The 17,262-nt window shown below is 41.3% G+C and overlaps 2 protein-coding genes across 3 annotated transcripts; one reads left to right on the top strand and one right to left on the bottom strand.

Moving 5' to 3' along the window:
• The first annotated feature begins 889 nt into the window (after positions 1-889).
• On the top strand, positions 890-14,264 carry folr (folate receptor). Of its 2 annotated transcripts, XM_063907919.1 has the most exons (5): positions 890-1,129; positions 12,334-12,469; positions 13,089-13,277; positions 13,669-13,804; positions 13,936-14,264. In XM_063907919.1, exons 2-5 carry the CDS (start codon positions 12,338-12,340, stop codon positions 14,208-14,210), a joined length of 732 nt encoding a protein of 243 aa, XP_063763989.1. In that variant the 5' UTR covers positions 890-1,129; positions 12,334-12,337; the 3' UTR covers positions 14,211-14,264. The 2 variants fall into 2 exon arrangements, with proteins under 2 accessions (XP_063763989.1, XP_063763987.1); XM_063907917.1 differs by lacking the exon at positions 890-1,129 and having other exon boundaries at positions 12,302-12,469.
• LOC134880454 (uncharacterized) lies at positions 8,790-11,318 on the bottom strand. The gene is made up of 5 exons (XM_063907396.1): positions 10,911-11,318; positions 9,921-10,105; positions 9,751-9,830; positions 9,616-9,670; positions 8,790-9,467 (listed from the first exon to the last, which is right to left on the bottom strand). Exons 3-5 carry the CDS (start codon positions 9,801-9,803, stop codon positions 8,790-8,792), a joined length of 786 nt encoding a protein of 261 aa, XP_063763466.1. The 5' UTR covers positions 9,804-9,830; positions 9,921-10,105; positions 10,911-11,318.
• Positions 14,265-17,262: the final 2,998 nt, after the last annotated feature.

Genomic DNA, 17,262 nt, shown 5'->3' with positions numbered 1-17,262 from the left:
AAAAACGAGGAAATCCAATCGATGTCTACAAAAATGTTAGGGAATGTAAGAATTTAAGTGTTTAAATTATTATTTTCTTGTATTTGTTCAGTCAGAGTTGGATAGTAACTACATTTACTTTCGTACTTTCCACACAATTTCTTGGTACTGTCTTTGAGTATTTCCATTTCCAGCTACTTTTTATTTTACTCTTCTTTTAATTTGTTACCTTAATTAGCCTAAATTTGGTAGTAAAAAATACTTTTGCATTTTATTTAAGTAAAGTATTGACTGAAGAACTTTTTTTTTGTTCAACACTGTGGTATTACTACTTTTTCTTTTAAATGATAATATCCAAGTTCTTACAAAAAGGCAAACCAAAAAGGACTCATTTTGGCTTTTTTTATTTTATATTTAGATCTACTGTCGTGATCATTTTTGCACAGTTGCAAGTGCCTCAGAGAGACTGCCATCTCTTTAAAAGCGTCATCTGAGGGCGTCCCCCTTGAACTTTCGCTACTGTATGTGCTGACACACACACACACACACACACACACACACACACACACACACACACACACACACACACACACACATTTATACCTGTAAAATTAACCATCCACTTTAACATACTTCTACTGTAAATGTTGAATGTTTAGCCAAGTCACAAGATCACCAACACAGATGCAGCAGAAACTTATCTTAACTGCCTTCTTTTTTACTTTTATTATTGCTTTCCTAGGTCACACTACACATGTCAACCGTGTGTGTGTGTGTGTGTGTGTGTGTGTGTGTGTGTGTGTGTGTGTGTGTGTGTGTAAAAGAGCAGGGAGGACCTTGAGATAAGCAAAACCTTCCTCACAGTAAAGTGAGATAAAGTTCCTAATGTCACATCATTCTCATTCCGTCTCTCTATCTTGAACACCTACACACACCACGCACACGCACGCACACACACACACACACACACACACACACACACACACACACACACACACACACACGGTTGACATTTGTGAGGTCTTGCTGCAGACTTTGGACTTTTTTAACTCTTGTTCGGTCTTGAGAAGTGTGTAAGTGGTGTCGACGCGACACACACTGATTTTGAGGATCATCCCTTCAGGAAGGAATCATTACAAAATCTGACAAGGTAAAATACATTTATTCACGTTTGATTGTAGAATTCTTCTTACAGTAAAATGGTTACAAAAAAAATGCATTGGTTATTTGGCACAATTCAATAAGGTTTTTTTCTACAATTTCTGTTACATTCACAAGTCTTGTTTTCCATTGTGTTTTTAGGTTAAATTCAGCTATATTTTATTTTTGACTGCATGTGTCTTTGCAATGGTCGTCACATTTTTCAATATTTATTCATTTTTCACCCACAAATGAAAAATTACGAAACACAACATTCTGCTAAAGCGGGGAAAGTGATTCAAATGTATTCAAATGAAATTATTAAGTTTTAAGTTACATATACATTACTGATTAATGCATCAGTGTGTATAATGTCAGAATATTAATAGGTTTTAGTGGGCTCAATGAGTTGATCAAATATTGGATTTAAGCCAATTTTGCTGACTAATACATTTTTTCTTGAGCGGTGATAAATGCAAAAAGATTGATTGAATAAATATTGCAAATAACCCAATTTGTAGTCTTTGAACCTGAAAGGGAGAAGGCATTATATGTGTTACTCTACGCACATGTCTTTAGCTTAATGTAGCTTAACTTCCTGTTTGAATTAGACATGCATTTATTTTTGATGGCCACTTTCGAAACTAGACGAAATATTGGTACAGAGATGAACTGAATAATGGAAATAAAGTACGGAAATTAACGGAGATATCAACATTTAAATACGGCAATATCAAAACGTAAAGTTAAACCCAGTGGCTGCTGGTGGAGTTTTCTCCAGGGGGGGCTATAACTCCACAATGTATATATTTAAAAAAAAGCATGCATACATGTACTAAGGTATCAAACGAGTGTATTTACATAAATGAAAACAACAAAAACAACATTATAGATAGATAAATAGAAGTGCAAAGAGAAACAAGTGCAATATATAGAGTATGTACAGTATATGCAGTTAAGAGTGATTATGTAAAGATAAGGGCAGTATAAAGAGGTGGGAATAATTGGCATAGTATAAACAGATGTAGTATGAACAAATATACAGATGTGCTATATTACTATACAGATGGCCAATATACATATATAATAAATATCTATCTATCTATCTCTACATCTATCTCTAGATATATCTCTATATCTATATATTTAAATAATATATATCATATATAACATGGACAATACACATACTTTATGACAGAAGGCTGTGACGTCAGCCCCGCCGCCAAATCCAGCTGCATTCAGCTCGGGGCGCAGGAGAGGTGCGCCCCAACATCGTCCTATCTCTTGTATTGAAGAGGAGCTACTGCGCATGTACAACTTTTAACGAGAGTCTATGGGCAAAGATTCCTGCGCCCCAGGGCGGAAATACGTCACCAATCAGAATGTCAACGAACAAAACAACTTTACTCATCATTAACTATGAAATATTTATCTTGCACATCTAAAAAAATATATACATATATTTCGAAATATTTTTATTTTATTATTTCATTTTTATTTCATTTTTTTTATGTCTTATTCAAGGAAATGTGGTGAGAGGTGAGTGGTGGGGCGGCGCCCTAGCGCCCTCTATTGGCCAGCCGCCACTGGTTAAACCTTTAAGTATTAGCTACTGTTAGAAATAATCAATATATTGAAACGGAACATTAAAAGATAATTCACTGTTTCTGGACGGAGCAGAAACAGCTGGCAGCAGCTGGGCGACATTGGCGTGAGTGTGGGCTTCGGCTTAGCGTTTGCCTAAAGTTTGCAGTGTTTGGTTATTTTGTTTTATTTTTTTCTCAAGTAACAAAACACCTGGGGATTGTTGGATTTGGAATTGTTAGTGGAGGAGAATATTTTGCGGGAGTATCGGCCGACGGCCTGTAAGGTCCGGTATATGATACTACGCAAAAGTTCTCTGCCATGGCAGAACAGGGGGATAGTTGTAGTAGTATGGAGGATTTGGCACAGGGTTGAGGGGACTGGGAGTTAAAAAGGAAACATAAAGCAAAGCGAGTTAAGGTAGTGAAAGAAAGTGAGGAGAAATTGAAGGTCATTGTGAGGTTTGAAGAGCCAGGAGTTAAGAATTTGGAACCATTAAAACTGACAAAAGTAATTAAGAATCAGGTTAGTGAGGTCAAGTATGCGAGAATTCTTAATGATGGAAATCTACTAATTGGATGTAACTCTGAAGAGCATTAAAGATGCAACATGTTGGGAAAATAGTGGTGAAAGTGGGAGAGCAAGGAAGTAAAGGAGTGATATATGGGATTCCTATGGGAATTGATATGAAGGAGCTGGTTAAAAATGTAAAAATCAAGTGTGATGCTGTACAGAGTGCAACGCGGTTAACGAAGGGGTTTGATAAGATAGAAACTGAGTCGGTTTTGGTTCATTTTAGTTCAAAACAGTTGCCTGCAGAGCTTTACTTTGGCTTTATGAGATACAGAGTAAGAGAGTTCATCTATAAACCGGTAAGATGCTATAAGTGCCAGAAATTTGGTCATATAGCTAAGCTATGTAAAGGTACTAAAAGGCGTGCTAAATGTGGTGGGGAGCATGACTATGGGGAGTGTGATGAGGTAAGACCTAAATGTTGTAATTGTGGAGGGGGACACAGTGCAGCCTACTGGGGGTGTGAAGTGATGAGAAGGGAGACAGAAATTCAAAGTGTGAAAAGAAAGGATAAAATTCCTTATCCAGAAGCAGTTAAAAGAGTTGAGGAAGTAAAGAGGGGTAATGAAGGAAAAGGTAGAGGGGAGTTAGCAACAGGGAATGTGTGGGTACAGAGAAAAGAACAGTTCAGAGAGCGGGAGGAAAGGGAGTTGGAAGAAAAGAGAAATTTGGTTATTTTCATTGCATGGGGTAATTAATGCTACAGCAGAGGTGAAATCTAAAACGGAAAGGATTCAAATTATTACAAAGGCAGCCGTTCAACACTTGGGCATGGTGGATTTAAAGTGGGAAGAAATATGGGATTGTCTTGCTATACATGCAAGCCAGGAAGTTGGTAAAGGATGATCTTAATAATCATGATCATTTTGCAATGGAACGCAAGGAGTCTGTTGGCAAATGGTCAAGATTTTAAACAGTTTGTGGATAGTAGAAGTATGAAACCAGATATAGTATGTATACAAGAAACATGGTTAAGGCCTAGATTTGATTTTGTTTTATCTGACTATATGGTTGTCAGACGAGATCGAGAGGAAGGAAGTGGTGGGGGTTGTGCTACTTTTGTAAAGAAGGGTGTACCTTATAGGGTGTTGGGTTTAGGGAAAGTACAAGAATATGTAGTGGTGGAAATATGGGCAGGTAATAAGAAAATAGCAGTGATCAATTATTATAATCATTGTAAGCAGTTAGAGTTAAATAGATTAGAGGAAATAGAAGGTCTGGATGGTGATAATGTTGTATGGTGTGGGGACTTTAATGCTCATAATACTTTGTGGGGTGGAGAAAAGACAGACAATAATGGTCAGATAATAGAGGAGGTGCTGAATGATAAGAATTTAGTATGTCTGAATGATGGTAGAAGGACAAGGATAGACATCAGAACTGGTAAAGAGTCAGTGTTAGATCTTACATTTATGTCAAGTAGATTAGCCCCAAAGTGTGAGTGGGAAGTATATGGAGGTAGCACTATTGGAAGTGATCATTATCCAGTTATGAGTAGTTTAGATATTGGAATGACACTGCAATCAGAGAATAGCAATGGAAGGTGGATCTTCAGAAAAGCAAATTGGGAAAGGTTTGTGGAAACAAGTGATGCCTATCTAAGATTGGTGCAGGAAACTAATGATGTTGAGAGTATGAATCAGATGTGCGACATAGTATATACATAGCTGCAATAAACTCCATTCCAAAAAGCACAGGAAAACTTGGAAGGAAGGTAGTGCCATGGTGGAATGATAAGTGTGAAAAGGCAGTAACAAACAGAAATAGAGCATTCAGAATACTTAAAAATACTCATAATTTTCAACACTTGATTGAATATAAACAATCACAGGCAGTAGTGAGGAGAACTATAAGCCAAACTAAAAGGGAATCCTGGAGGGAGTATTGTAGCTCAATTGGAAGTACGACTACTATAGATGAGGTGTGGAGAATGATTAAGAATATGGAGGGAAATAGAAGAGAATGGAATTATCCAATTTTGTCTGATGGGGAGCAGGTGGCTATTACCAACTCAGAAAAGGCAGAAATTATGGTGAATTCAATGAGTAGGGTACATAGTTCTGATAATCTGTCAGAGGAAGGGGAAATGGGGAGAGCTGAAACGAAAAGGTTATTTGGAGATATTCGAAGGAAAATAAGATCAGAGAGTAAGTATGGTGTCCCATTTACGATAAGGGAATCAAAAAATGCACTGGTTAAATGTAAAAAGTCAGCTCCTGGGAAGGATGGCATTTGCTATAATATGTTAAATCATTTAGGCCTAAGTGATGAGGGATTACAGAGGGTGTTGGGGCTATATAATAAAGTGTGGGAAGAGGGGAAGATTCCATCAGGGTGGAAGGAGGCAATGATAGTTCCTATCACCAGGGAAAGATACAAGCAAGCCAACAAGTTATAGACCAATAGCATTAACATCCAATGTAGGTAAGCTAATGGAAAGGTTGGTCAATGGGAGGTTAATGCACTTTATGGAAGAAAAGGGATTGATGACCAGTTGTCAGAATGGTTTTAGGAAAGGGAGAAGCACTACAGATTCAATAATATGTTTAGAAGATGAGATAAGGAAGGCTCAGGTTAACAAAGAGACTGTGGTGGCAATATTTTTGGATGTTGAGAAGGCGTATGATATGTTATGGGTTGAGGGTCTTTTAATCAAGATGCACACATTAGGGATTGAAGGAAATATGTTTAATTGGGTTCTGGATTTTTTAAACAATAGGAGTATTCAGGTTAAAATGGGCCCAGAAATTTCTAAAAGGATTGTTGTAGAAAATGGTACCCCTCAAGGCAGTGTGGTAAGCCCATTGATTTTTAATATCATGATCAACGATATTTTTTCAAATGTACAGCCTGGAATTGGTAGATCTTTATTTGCAGATGATAGCAGTTTATGGAAAAGAGGGAAGAATGTTAAGCATATTGTGAAGAAACTGCAGGAATCAATAACACAAGTGGAGGTGTGGGGGGAAAAGTGGGGATTTAGGTTCTCTATGGAGAAGTCTAAAACTATGTTCTTTACGAGAAAGAAAATAGACGAAGAGATAAAGGTGAGGCTCTATGATAAGAATGTGGAGAGGGTTAAGAGTTTAACATTTCTGGGGGTGTTTTTTGATGAAAGAATGATTTGGAGGGTCCAGGTAACAAAAGTTTTAGACAAGTGCAAAAAAGTTCTGAATATTATGAGATGCCTATCTGGAATGGAATGGGGGGCAAATGCTGCTTCATTAAAGCAAATATATGTATATTTGATAAGATCTAGGATGGAGTATGGAGGTGTTGTATATGGGTCTGCGTCTAAGTCAGTTTTGTCTGAGTTGGATGTAATTCAAACAAAAGCACTTAGGATATGTTTCGGAGCTGTGAGAACATCCCCAGTATGCGCATTGCAAGTTGAAGCAGGAGAGATGCCACTTTGGTTAAGGAGAAAGCAGTTACTGGCTAATTACTGGGTTAATTTGATGGGCCAGATCATCCAATTAGAGTGGCGATTCAAGCAAGCTGGGAGAGGTGGGTAGCAAAGCTGTCAAGCTTTGGATGGACAGGGGAGGTAGTGGCACAGGAGCTGTTAATAAAAAATCAAACCAAACTGACATGGGACAAGGGGCGGTAACCCTCGAACCTCGTGGTGGACACCGGTGGTTAGGGAAGCCGTCCGACTGAAGAAGGAGGCCTTCCGGGATATGTTATCCCTGGGTACTCCTGACGCAGTTGCAAGGTATCGACAGGCCCGAAGGGCAGCAGCCTCAGCCGTGGCCGACGCAAAGCAGCGGGTGTGGGAGAAGTTCGGAGAAGCCATGGAGAAGGACTTTCGGTCGGCACCAAAGTTGTTCTGGAAAACCGTCCGACACCTCAGGAGGGGGAAGCAGGGTACCATCCAAGCTGTGTACAGTAAGGATGGGGCGTTGTTGACCTCAACTGATAGTGTGTTAGGGCGGTGGAAGGAACACTTTGAGGAACTCCTGAATCCGACAACTCCGCACTCTATGTTAGAGGCAGAGCTGGAGTATGAAGGGGGATCAATTCCAATCTCACGGGGGGAAGTCACTGAGGTAGTTAAACAGCTCCACAGTGGCAAAGCCCCGGGGGTGGATGAGATCCGCCCAGAAATGCTGAAGGCTCTGGGTGTTGAGGGACTCTCATGGTTGACACGTCTCGTCAACATTGCGTGGAAGTCGGAAACAGTACCGAAGGAGTGGCAGACCGGGGTGGTGGTTCCTCTCTTTAAAAAGGGGGATCAGAGGGTGTGTGCCAATTACAGAGGCATCACATTACTCAGCCTCCCCGGGAAAGTTTACTCTAAGGTGCTGGAAAGGAGGGTCCGGCCGATTGTCGAACCTCAGATTGAAGAGGAACAATGCGGTTTTCGTCCTGGTCGTGGAACGACGGACCAGCTTTTCACTCTCGCAAGGATCCTGGAGGGGGCCTGGGAGTACGCTCATCCGGTCTACATGTGCTTTGTGGATTTGGAGAAGGCGTATGACCGGGTTCCCAGGGAGATACTGTGGGAGGTGCTGCGGGAGTATGGGGTGAGGGGGTCTTTGCTCAGGGCCATCCAATCTCTGTACTCCCAAAGCGAGAGCTGTGTCCGGGTCCTCGGCAGCACGTCGGACCGTTTTCCGGTGAGGGTTGGCCTCCGCCAGGGCTGCGCTTTGTCACCAATCCTGTTTGTGATATTCATGGACAGGATTTCGAGGCGTAGTCGTGGGGGAGGGGGTTTGCAGTTCGGTGGGCTAAGGATTGCACCACTGCTTTTTGCAGATGATGTGGTCCTAATGGCTTCATCGGTCTGTGACCTTCAGCACTCGCTGGATCGGTTCGCGGCCGAGTGTGAAGCGGCTGGGATGAGGATCAGCACCTCCAAATCTGAGGCCATGGTTCTCAGCAGGAAACCGATGGATTGTCCACTCCAGGTAGGGAATGAAGCCTTACCCCAAGTGAAGGAGTTCAAGTATCTCGGGGTCTTGTTCTCGAGTGAGGGAACAATGGAGCGTGAGATGGGCCGGAGAATCGGAGCAGCGGGAGCGGTACTGCAGTCGCTTTGCCGCACCGTTGTGACGAAAAGAGAGCTGAGCCAGAAGGCAAAGCTCTCTGTCTACCGGGCCATCTTCGTTCCTACCCTCACCTATGGTCATGAAGGATGGGTCATGACCGAAAGAACGAGATCGCGGATACAAGCGGCCGAAATGGGATTTCTCCGCAGGGTGGCTGGCATCTCCCTTAGGGATAAGGTGAGAAGTTCAGTCATCCGGGAGGGACTCGGAGTAGAACCGCTGCTCCTTCGCGTTGAAAGGAGCCAGTTGAGGTGGTTCGGGCACCTAGTGAGGATGCCACCTGGGCGCCTCCCTAGGGAGGTGTTCCAGGCACGTCCAGCTGGGAAGAGACCGAGGGGTAGACCTAGGACCAGGTGGAGGGATTATATCTCTTCACTGGCCTGGGAGCGCCTTGGAATCCCCCAGTCAGAGCTGGTTGATGTGGCCAGGGAAAGGAAAGTTTGGGGCTCTCTGCTGGAGCTGTTACCTCCGCGACCCTGACGGAAAAGCGGGAGAAGATGGATGGATGGATGGACCAAACTGACATGGCTCAGAATTGTCAAAAATTAACCCATCTGGAGATGCCCCCATCCAAGGGGCGTCAGGGTGGATTACAAATCCACAGGGGTAGTGGTTGACCCTCTTCATCTGACAGTACTCCCAGATGGCATCTGCCTCCATTTCAAGCCCCCTCTTCATTGCTGAAGTCTGGCGGGTGCCCTGCAGTATCCAGTCAGCCAGACTCTCTTCAGCGCCTTCTCTGACCTGACAGATCTCCCTGAACCGTGAGGCAGTAAGTCTAGGCCTCCTTAACTGATGCCATTCACCACATGAACTTTGTGCTCTGGTAGCACACTCAAATGTGTGTGCCATGTCCCAAGTGACTTCCAGACTTTTGAGGTGTAGCTGTTGTGAGTCTCTACAGACGAACATGCAACTGGATGGCTGCAGGCGGTAATCTTCAAGAGGCAGAGATGGAGGTGGTGGAGCAGCATGGAAGGACAGGTCTCTCTTGGCTGTTGGTGGTTGCTGATAGGACAATGCACTTCCAGCCTGAACCTGGCCACGGTCAGAGTCAGCCAGAGGAATTTCACAGCTGATGCCCATGCTGCAGATCATCGGAGCCTCAGCTGCGGAGAAGTCCTTAAACACCTCTGACACCTAGAAATGTAACCAATTATGATTATCATACCATGAACATTCCCAGTTTCTTCAATGAGGAAAATGCCCCAACTTTGAAACACTGTTGTAGGTGTAAGAAATTTGGTTGACATCATAATGTCCTGTGAATTGTTATATCCCTACTCACCTGAAGGACGGAGAGATCAGGTAAATCCCCACTGAGGGCTTTGTAGAGTGTGCTTCTAGATGGAGCAGAAAATGTACACAAGTGTCATACAATTTTTTTACAAACAGTAATAAATCTACCATATTCAGCTTTTACCTTACACCCTCTGTTGTTGCTCCACACTTTGGCTTCGCAGATAGCACTGCCATCTTATCCACAGGGCCTGGCTTTACACCCTGTCAAGTTACATAGGATATAGTTTAGGAATCACCAACATGTGTATAATGAATGCGCAATAGGTAAATATGGCTTTTTTCTTCACTTACCAAAGTTCTGGGCTTGTGCCATTGCTGCTCTCCCTCCGTACAGCTTAGCACACTGGCAACTTGAGCTGAGAATAGTGGGCTGATTGAAACAGCAAAGCCACACAGTGGTTACATAAAGCTGCTCCAGCCACACATGTGCAGCTGTGATGCATCAGCTCCACAGGACTGGAATCTTTCAGTACCACCTGCATAAGTAAAATGTCAAAGTTACTACTTGTTAATAATGGCTTGTTTCATTTTTTTCAATCATTCTTTTAGGACGCAACCTGTTTTTTTTCATCATTTCTACCTGTAATAGCCACTGAATGTGCAAATATCACATGTTAGATTTTATATTGATATTTTCTTTAATATGCCAACTGCACTAGAACAATTTTGCTGATTCATTGCATTTGATTTGTGGTGGACTGATTTAATTTGATTCATGATAACCTAATACTGTACATACAACACCAGCTTGCACCTTAAATGAATGACTGAGTTTAAGCAGAACACAGCTAATGGCAGTGAAGGCACAAGAGCATGCAAAAAGAACTAGAATCATATTAATCAGAACACAGTAACCCAGCGGGGAGCAGTTAAGTTAACTTACCTGCCTCTCTAGTCATTGTTTATATTCTACTAAGAGTTACATTAAATTTGAATTACCTTAGCTGAATCCCCAGGAACAGGGAACACTGGGTTATCAAAGCAAGAGCTGTTTTCTTATCGATCCTAGCTTTACCGTACACTCAAACTGTGAGGCTTATCAACTTTCTTCATGGATCTGTAACACAGTGCCCTGACCACAACTTCACCGGTGCCCTGATCTATTCATGACACTGAGAGAGACATACAGTTAATACATCTGAAAACATCTGTCTGCAAGGCTAAATATCTTTACAGGTCAGTAAGGAATATATGATTAATACGAAAGTACGAAACAAACGCAAAGCTTAAAAGTAGCACTGTGGTAAGGTTAGCTGGCAAGTTAACGTTGCCACAACTTACCCTCGTACTGGTGTAGGTAACTTGAGATATAGAGGCGAAACCCCTTTTCCCTCTTGTTCTTGGGAGCAGGGGAGTGGGCGTCCACGATACGGTGAACATCATCTATTGATATCCTTGGCAGATTCTGTAGACATCTAGTAAAGTTCATGGTGCTGCGGATGAAGCCGGAAGTTAACCGGAAACTGACTTGCCGATCACTGGCCGGATCGGAAGTACGTCACGGGGCTGGTGCACAGAGCCTATTCCGGTAGTATTACCTGATGTTGTTTTTAGCCTCAGTTAGCATAGCTAATAGCTGATGCTGCAATGATACTATTGCGTGTTTAATAACCGGATAAACTTCAGAAGGATTGCATAATAGAATATCGTAGCTGAGAGCTTCAGGACATCACTAACTAGATGGCCACGTTGTCGTCATAAGAGGACCCGCCCCCGACGACGTCAGCCTATAAAACAATCCGGAGAACCCCATGTGTCAAGCGGCCAACAGGATCCAGCCCCCGCTACCAACCAATGAGAGCACGAGACTGGAGCACGTCTTATTTCGAAATAGTTTATTGTATGGCCGGAAAGGGGTGGTTGTATAAAACATGTTTGTATTGTGAAATCGAGCTCTCTATTGTTCCGGACCGCCAGACAGTACCTAATGATGAGCTCCATTCAGTCAGCGGCCTGTGGACGCGTGTACCGGGCTATTGAGCCACAGCTGTGACACTTTTGTAAAACCTACTGCTGCATCCATTTATTAAATACTCCTTTTAAAACGTATAACTTATGCTATCTGAGGCTAAAAACAACATCTGGTAATACTACCGGAATTGGACAAATATCCGTCCAGAAACAGTGAATTATCTTTTAATGTTCCGTTTCAATATATAGATTATTTCTATTCTAACAGTGTTAAATGTAAAACAAAAATGCGGTTTTATTAATTAATTTATGTTGAAGTTCATGTGTTCAATGGTATGCTATAGTAATGCTAATATGGATGTAGCTTATATGTTTTTGTTGTTTTGTGTTTTTGTATAGCTCTTACGTTGTTTTTTTGGAGTTTACAATAAATTAGAAATCAACAGTCAAGTGTACAACCATCTTTCGGAGGGTAATGCTAAATATAGCAAAATAATTATACTGATATTCTCTGTAAATGAATCATCTACTCTGATGACAATGTGTTCATGTTTTCAAATGTTACTTATAAGCAAACAATCCAAACATCTGAACATGTGTTTATGCTGCACTATTTTTTTAATGCTCTTAATGCCTTTCATGTTTGTAAAGCACTTTGAATTGTGTTGAAAGGTGCTATATAAATAAACTTGTCTTGCCTTGCAGGTTAGAAAATCCTATTGATATGGATTTAAACATTTTAGTGGTACCGTTATTACCTATATATCGATTGATGTATGCCTTCCTGCTACAGAGCCATGTGGGTTATCTTGGCCTTGCTGCTAGCCATCTCCAGTGGCGTCATGTCGCAGCAGGACAAACTCAACATGTGTATGAGTGCCACTCACCACAAAGAAAAACCTGGCCCTGAAGGAGACCTTTACTATCAGGTGATAAACAAACACTTCCCTAGCAGTGGTAGAAAGTACATTTTTAGGTACTTTACTTGAGTTTTTCCATTTTATGCTTCTCTATACTTCCATTCCACTACATTTTGGCTGCAAATATTGCACTTTTTACTTACAACATTTATTTGACATCAGTAATTACTAGTTATTTTTAAAGGTTGATATTATTAATACAAAAATTAAATCAGCTAATAAATGATGATGTGCTATTAAAGATGGATAGTTTAAAAGTTATTAACATTATCTCGTCATTTACCAGCTGTAACATACAAAATCATAGACACATTAATGCATAACTAACTATAAACAAGTGATTAAATGTATATTAGAATAAAACAGGCCACTTTGGATGAGAACTTTTTGATTTGGCACTTATATTTTGCTGCTAACACCTTATTGCTCAAGTATAATTTTGAATGTAGGACTCACGTGTAAAATAGTATTTCTACACTGCATTAGTATTAATTGTGCTTAGGCTATGTGTGAGACCTGAGTACTTCTCCCACTACTGTTCCCCAGACACTATGTTTTACTCTCATCAAAACAAGGTTTTTGGTTCAACAGCATAAAATGACCCCTCCTTTCCTCTCCCTCTTTCCAGTGTGCCCCCTGGCGTGAGAATGCATGTTGTACTGCCAACACCAGCACAGCAGCCCATAATGATAGCTCCTACCTGTACAACTTCAACTGGAATCACTGTGGTGTCATGAGCGAAAAGTGCAAGAAACACTTCATCCAGGACACCTGTTTCTATGAGTGCTCACCACACCTGGGACCCTGGGTACAGAAGGTGAGTATTTTTCTGATATTCTCTTTTGTATGTGTGTACTTGCAACACTAGGTGGCAGCATAAGAAGAAGAAAGGACTGCATGGGCTTCTCAGGACAGTTAATCCATAATCAGTAGGGTGCCATTATAGTAATAAAGAGATAACCAGCTAACGTGTGGAAACCTTTGGTTACTCTCCTGGCACATCAGAGTATTGAAACTTTGAAAGCATTAGGTTCAATTCTACAAACATATCGCTTGTGTTGTGCTATATTTGTACCGTATACTTTTGTAAAACTGTTGGTGTTATCTTTGTATATGTATACTCTTGTAAAAGAGAGTTTTAATCTCACTGAGGCTTTTCCTGGTTCAATATATCAAATGTAATAAATAAATAAATACAATTTGTGTAGGTGGATCAGAGCTGGCGTAGGGAGCGTATTTTGGATGTGCCTCTCTGTAAGGAGGACTGCCACACATGGTTTGAAGACTGCAAGGATGATTTCACCTGTAAGACTGACTGGCACAAGGGATGGGACTGGACCTCAGGTAAGCACACACACACACACACACACACACACACACACACACACACACCCGGTTCTTATTTTTTTTCTTCTAATTTCTTCAATTTTTCTTTCCACTGTATCTGCCTTTTGTTGTCTCATTTGCCCCTATAGGTGTAAACAAATGCCCTGCTGACAGCAAGTGCAGAAAGTGGACGGAAGTTTACCCAACAGCCAAGTCCATGTGTGAACAAATCTGGTCCAAATCCTACCTTTATACAACCCACTCCAAGACCTCTGGCCGCTGCATGCAGCTCTGGTTCACAGGGGAAAACCCAAACAAGAAGGTGGCTGAGTACTACCTTAACAATGCACAGCAGCATCAGAGCTTTGCCTTGACAACTCTTCTTCTCATGGCTTGTGCATTTCTCTCTGTAATGGTGTATTAAAATGATGTACCCTATATCGCCTTGGAGGGATCAATAAAACTGATTTCAAATGCCTTCCTGTTGATTTCTTTATGTCAATGAGACTTCTTTTTAACAATATTTTTTTTATTCAAGAAAGGTAGTACAATACAGGATGTATTTAAATACTATGTCTTGAATTGTTTTTTACATTATTTGTCAAACAAATCCCGCCCACCCACAATACCCACATACTGCCGTAAAAAGAATTAAAAAAAATAAATAAAAAATACATACTCATAATGAACATAAATCAGCATAATAACATAATAGAAAAATAAATAATAATTAAAAAATATATAAATTGAAAAATAATAATAATAATAATAAATAAATAAATACAAACAATGGAGAGGAGGAGGGGGGGCATTCCGCACTTTATTACATGCCTTTAGTTATGTTTGGTCAAAACAAAACACATCAGGGCCCAACTGTCCTACGGGAGGGTGTTGAGCCTGTCAAAATACAAAATCAATGGGTCCCATATTTTGTGAAATTTTCGTATTGATCCTCTGGTGAAGTACTTAATTTTCTCTAATTTCAGGAAAAACATTAGGTCGCTGAGCCAGACAGACACTATAGGAGGATCAGGAGATTTCCACTGTAAGACTATTCTTCTACGGGCTAGCAAGGAGGCAAAGCATTCTTCTTATCAGTGGTCAGCAAGCTCTCATCAATAAATACTCCAAAGATGGCCATTTCTGCAGAGGGTTTCACTTTGGTATTAAATGCATGGTTCAAAGTTTTGCAAATAGATGACCAAAAGTCTCTTAATTTAGGACAAGTCCAAAACATGTGAGCCATATTTGTTGGTGCTGATCAGCGCTCACAGCTATCTTGGATGTCAGGATACATTTTGGATAGTTTGGACTTGGTGTAATATTCTGTGAAAAACCTTGAACTGTATCAGGCTGAGACGGGCACAGGATGATGTTCCATTAACTCTAGCCTGAGCGCAGTCCCAGACTGCTTCAGATATGTCCATCCCAAGTTCTTCAGCCCATTTAGTTCTAAGCCAGTCTAGTGACGTTTCTTGAAGGGAAGTAATTATATTTGAGATGTTTGAGATCTGTCTCTTGTGCTGAATGGGGGCCCGCAAAATAATCTCAAGTCCTGAATCCGTTGGTAAAGCAGGAAATGTTGCACTCTGGCTTTGAATAAAGTGACGGACCTGAAAGTATCTAAATAAGCTTGACTGCTGTAAGTGAAATTTTTCAGAAAGATCAGTAAAAGTGCCAAAAAGACCATCTATGTAAAAGTTGTAGCATATAGCCAGACCATTTCTATGCCACAATGTGAAGGTGTTGTCGATTCTGGCTGCAGGGAAGAGGTGGTTGTCGCAAATTGGGCTATACACAGAGAAATCTTTAAGCTTGAATTTTTGTCTGAATTGTGCCCATATTTTAAGAGTGGAAGTTACCACTGGGCTTGATGAGAACCTGGATGGTGAGAATGGTAATTTCAGAGCCGAAACCAAATCTCTCCAAGACAGTAAATAAATAACACCCCTCAACTCTATCAAATGCTTTTTCAGCATCCAGGGAGACAACAACTACGGGTATCTCCCTGGACTCTGGAGAATGTATAACATTTAGGAGTTTGCGTATATTTGTGAAGGAGTGACGGCCTCTCATGAATCCAGTTTGTTCTATTGAGATGATTTGGGATATTACATTATCTAATCTTGAGGCAAGAAGTTTAGCTAAAATCTTGACATCCAAGTTTAGCAAGGATATAGGTCGGTAGGACCCACAATCAAGTGGGTCCTTGCCTGGCTTTAAAATAAGTGAAATGGATGCCTCAGTCAGAGTCTGTGGTAAATGATTCTGATTAAAAGAATGATTAAACATTTCAAGTAGGATGGGAGCAAGTTGAGAAGAGAATTTTTTGAAAAATTCCACAGGATAGCCGTCAGGCCCTGGTGATTTGCCACTTTGCATTTTCTGAATGGAATCAACAATCTCCTGCAGATACAGTGGGGCAAAAAAGTATTTAGTCAGCCACCAATTGTGCAAGTTCTCCCATTTAAAAAGATGAGAGAGGCCTGTAATTTTTATCATAGGTATACCTCAACTATGAGAGACAGAATGAGAAAAAAAAAATCCAGGAAATCACATTGTAGGATTTTTAAAGAATTTATTTTCAAATTATTGTGGAAAATAAGTATTTGGTCAATAACAAAAGTTCATCTCAATACTTTGTTATATACCCTTTGTTGGCAATGACAGAGGTCAAACGTTTTCTGTAAGTCTTCACCAGGTTTTCACACACTGTTGCTGGTATTTTGGCCCATTCCTCCATGCAGATCTCCTCTAAAGCAGTGATGTTATGGGGCTGTCGCTGGGCAACACGGACTTTCAACTCCCTCCAAAGATTTTCTATGGGGTTGAGATCTGGAGACTGGCTAGGCCACTCCAGGACCTTGAAATGCTTCTTACGAAGCCACTCCTTCGTTGCCCTGGCGGTGTGTTTGGGATCATGGTCATGCTGAAAGACCCAGCCACGCTTCATCTTCAGTGCCCTTGCTGATGGAAGGAGGTTTTCACTCAAAATCTCACGATACATGGCCCCATTCATTCTTTCCTTTACACGGATCAGTCGTCCTGGTCCCTTTGCAGAAAAACAGCCCCAAACCATGATGTTTCCACCCCCATGCTTCACAGTAGGTATGGGGTTCTTTGGATGCAACTCTGCATTCTTTCTCTTCCAAACACGATGAGTTGAGTTTTTACCAAAAAGTTCTATTTTGGTTTCATCTGACCATATGACATTCTCCCAATCCTCTCCTGGATCATCCAAATGCCCTCTAGCAAACTTCAGACGGGCCTGGACATGTACTGGCTTAAGCAGGGGGACACGTGTGGAACTGCAGGATTTAAGTCTGGCGGCGTAGTGTGTTACCGATGGTAGCCTCTGTTACTTTGGTCCCAGCTCTCTGCAGGTCATTCACTAGGTCCCCCCGTGTGGTTCTGGGATTTTTGCTCACCGTTCTTGTGATCATTTTGACCCCACGGGGTGAGATCTTTTGTGGAGC

This window comes from Eleginops maclovinus, chromosome 18 (genome assembly GCF_036324505.1).
Source record: "Eleginops maclovinus isolate JMC-PN-2008 ecotype Puerto Natales chromosome 18, JC_Emac_rtc_rv5, whole genome shotgun sequence".
NCBI lineage: Eukaryota > Metazoa > Chordata > Actinopteri > Perciformes > Eleginopidae > Eleginops > Eleginops maclovinus.
This window is presented reverse-complemented; position numbering and strand designations above follow the sequence as displayed.

Bases quoted from the DNA above. Each gene is read 5' to 3' on its own strand.
- LOC134880454 (XM_063907396.1), bottom strand. From the start codon at position 9,803: ATGGCAGTGCTATCTGCGAAGCCAAAGTGTGGAGCAACAACAGAGGGT. The intron at 9,671-9,750 runs GTAAAAGCTGAA...TGCTCCATCTAG, and splicing joins GCAACAACAGAGGGTGTAAG to AAGCACACTCTACAAAGCCC. The intron at 9,468-9,615 runs GTGAGTAGGGAT...TTACATTTCTAG, and splicing joins CTGATCTCTCCGTCCTTCAG to GTGTCAGAGGTGTTTAAGGA.
- folr (XM_063907917.1), top strand. From the start codon at position 12,317: ATGCCTTCCTGCTACAGAGCCATGTGGGTTATCTTGGCCTTGCTGCTA. The intron at 12,470-13,088 runs GTGATAAACAAA...CCCTCTTTCCAG, and splicing joins AAGGAGACCTTTACTATCAG to TGTGCCCCCTGGCGTGAGAA. The intron at 13,278-13,668 runs GTGAGTATTTTT...CAATTTGTGTAG, and splicing joins TGGGACCCTGGGTACAGAAG to GTGGATCAGAGCTGGCGTAG.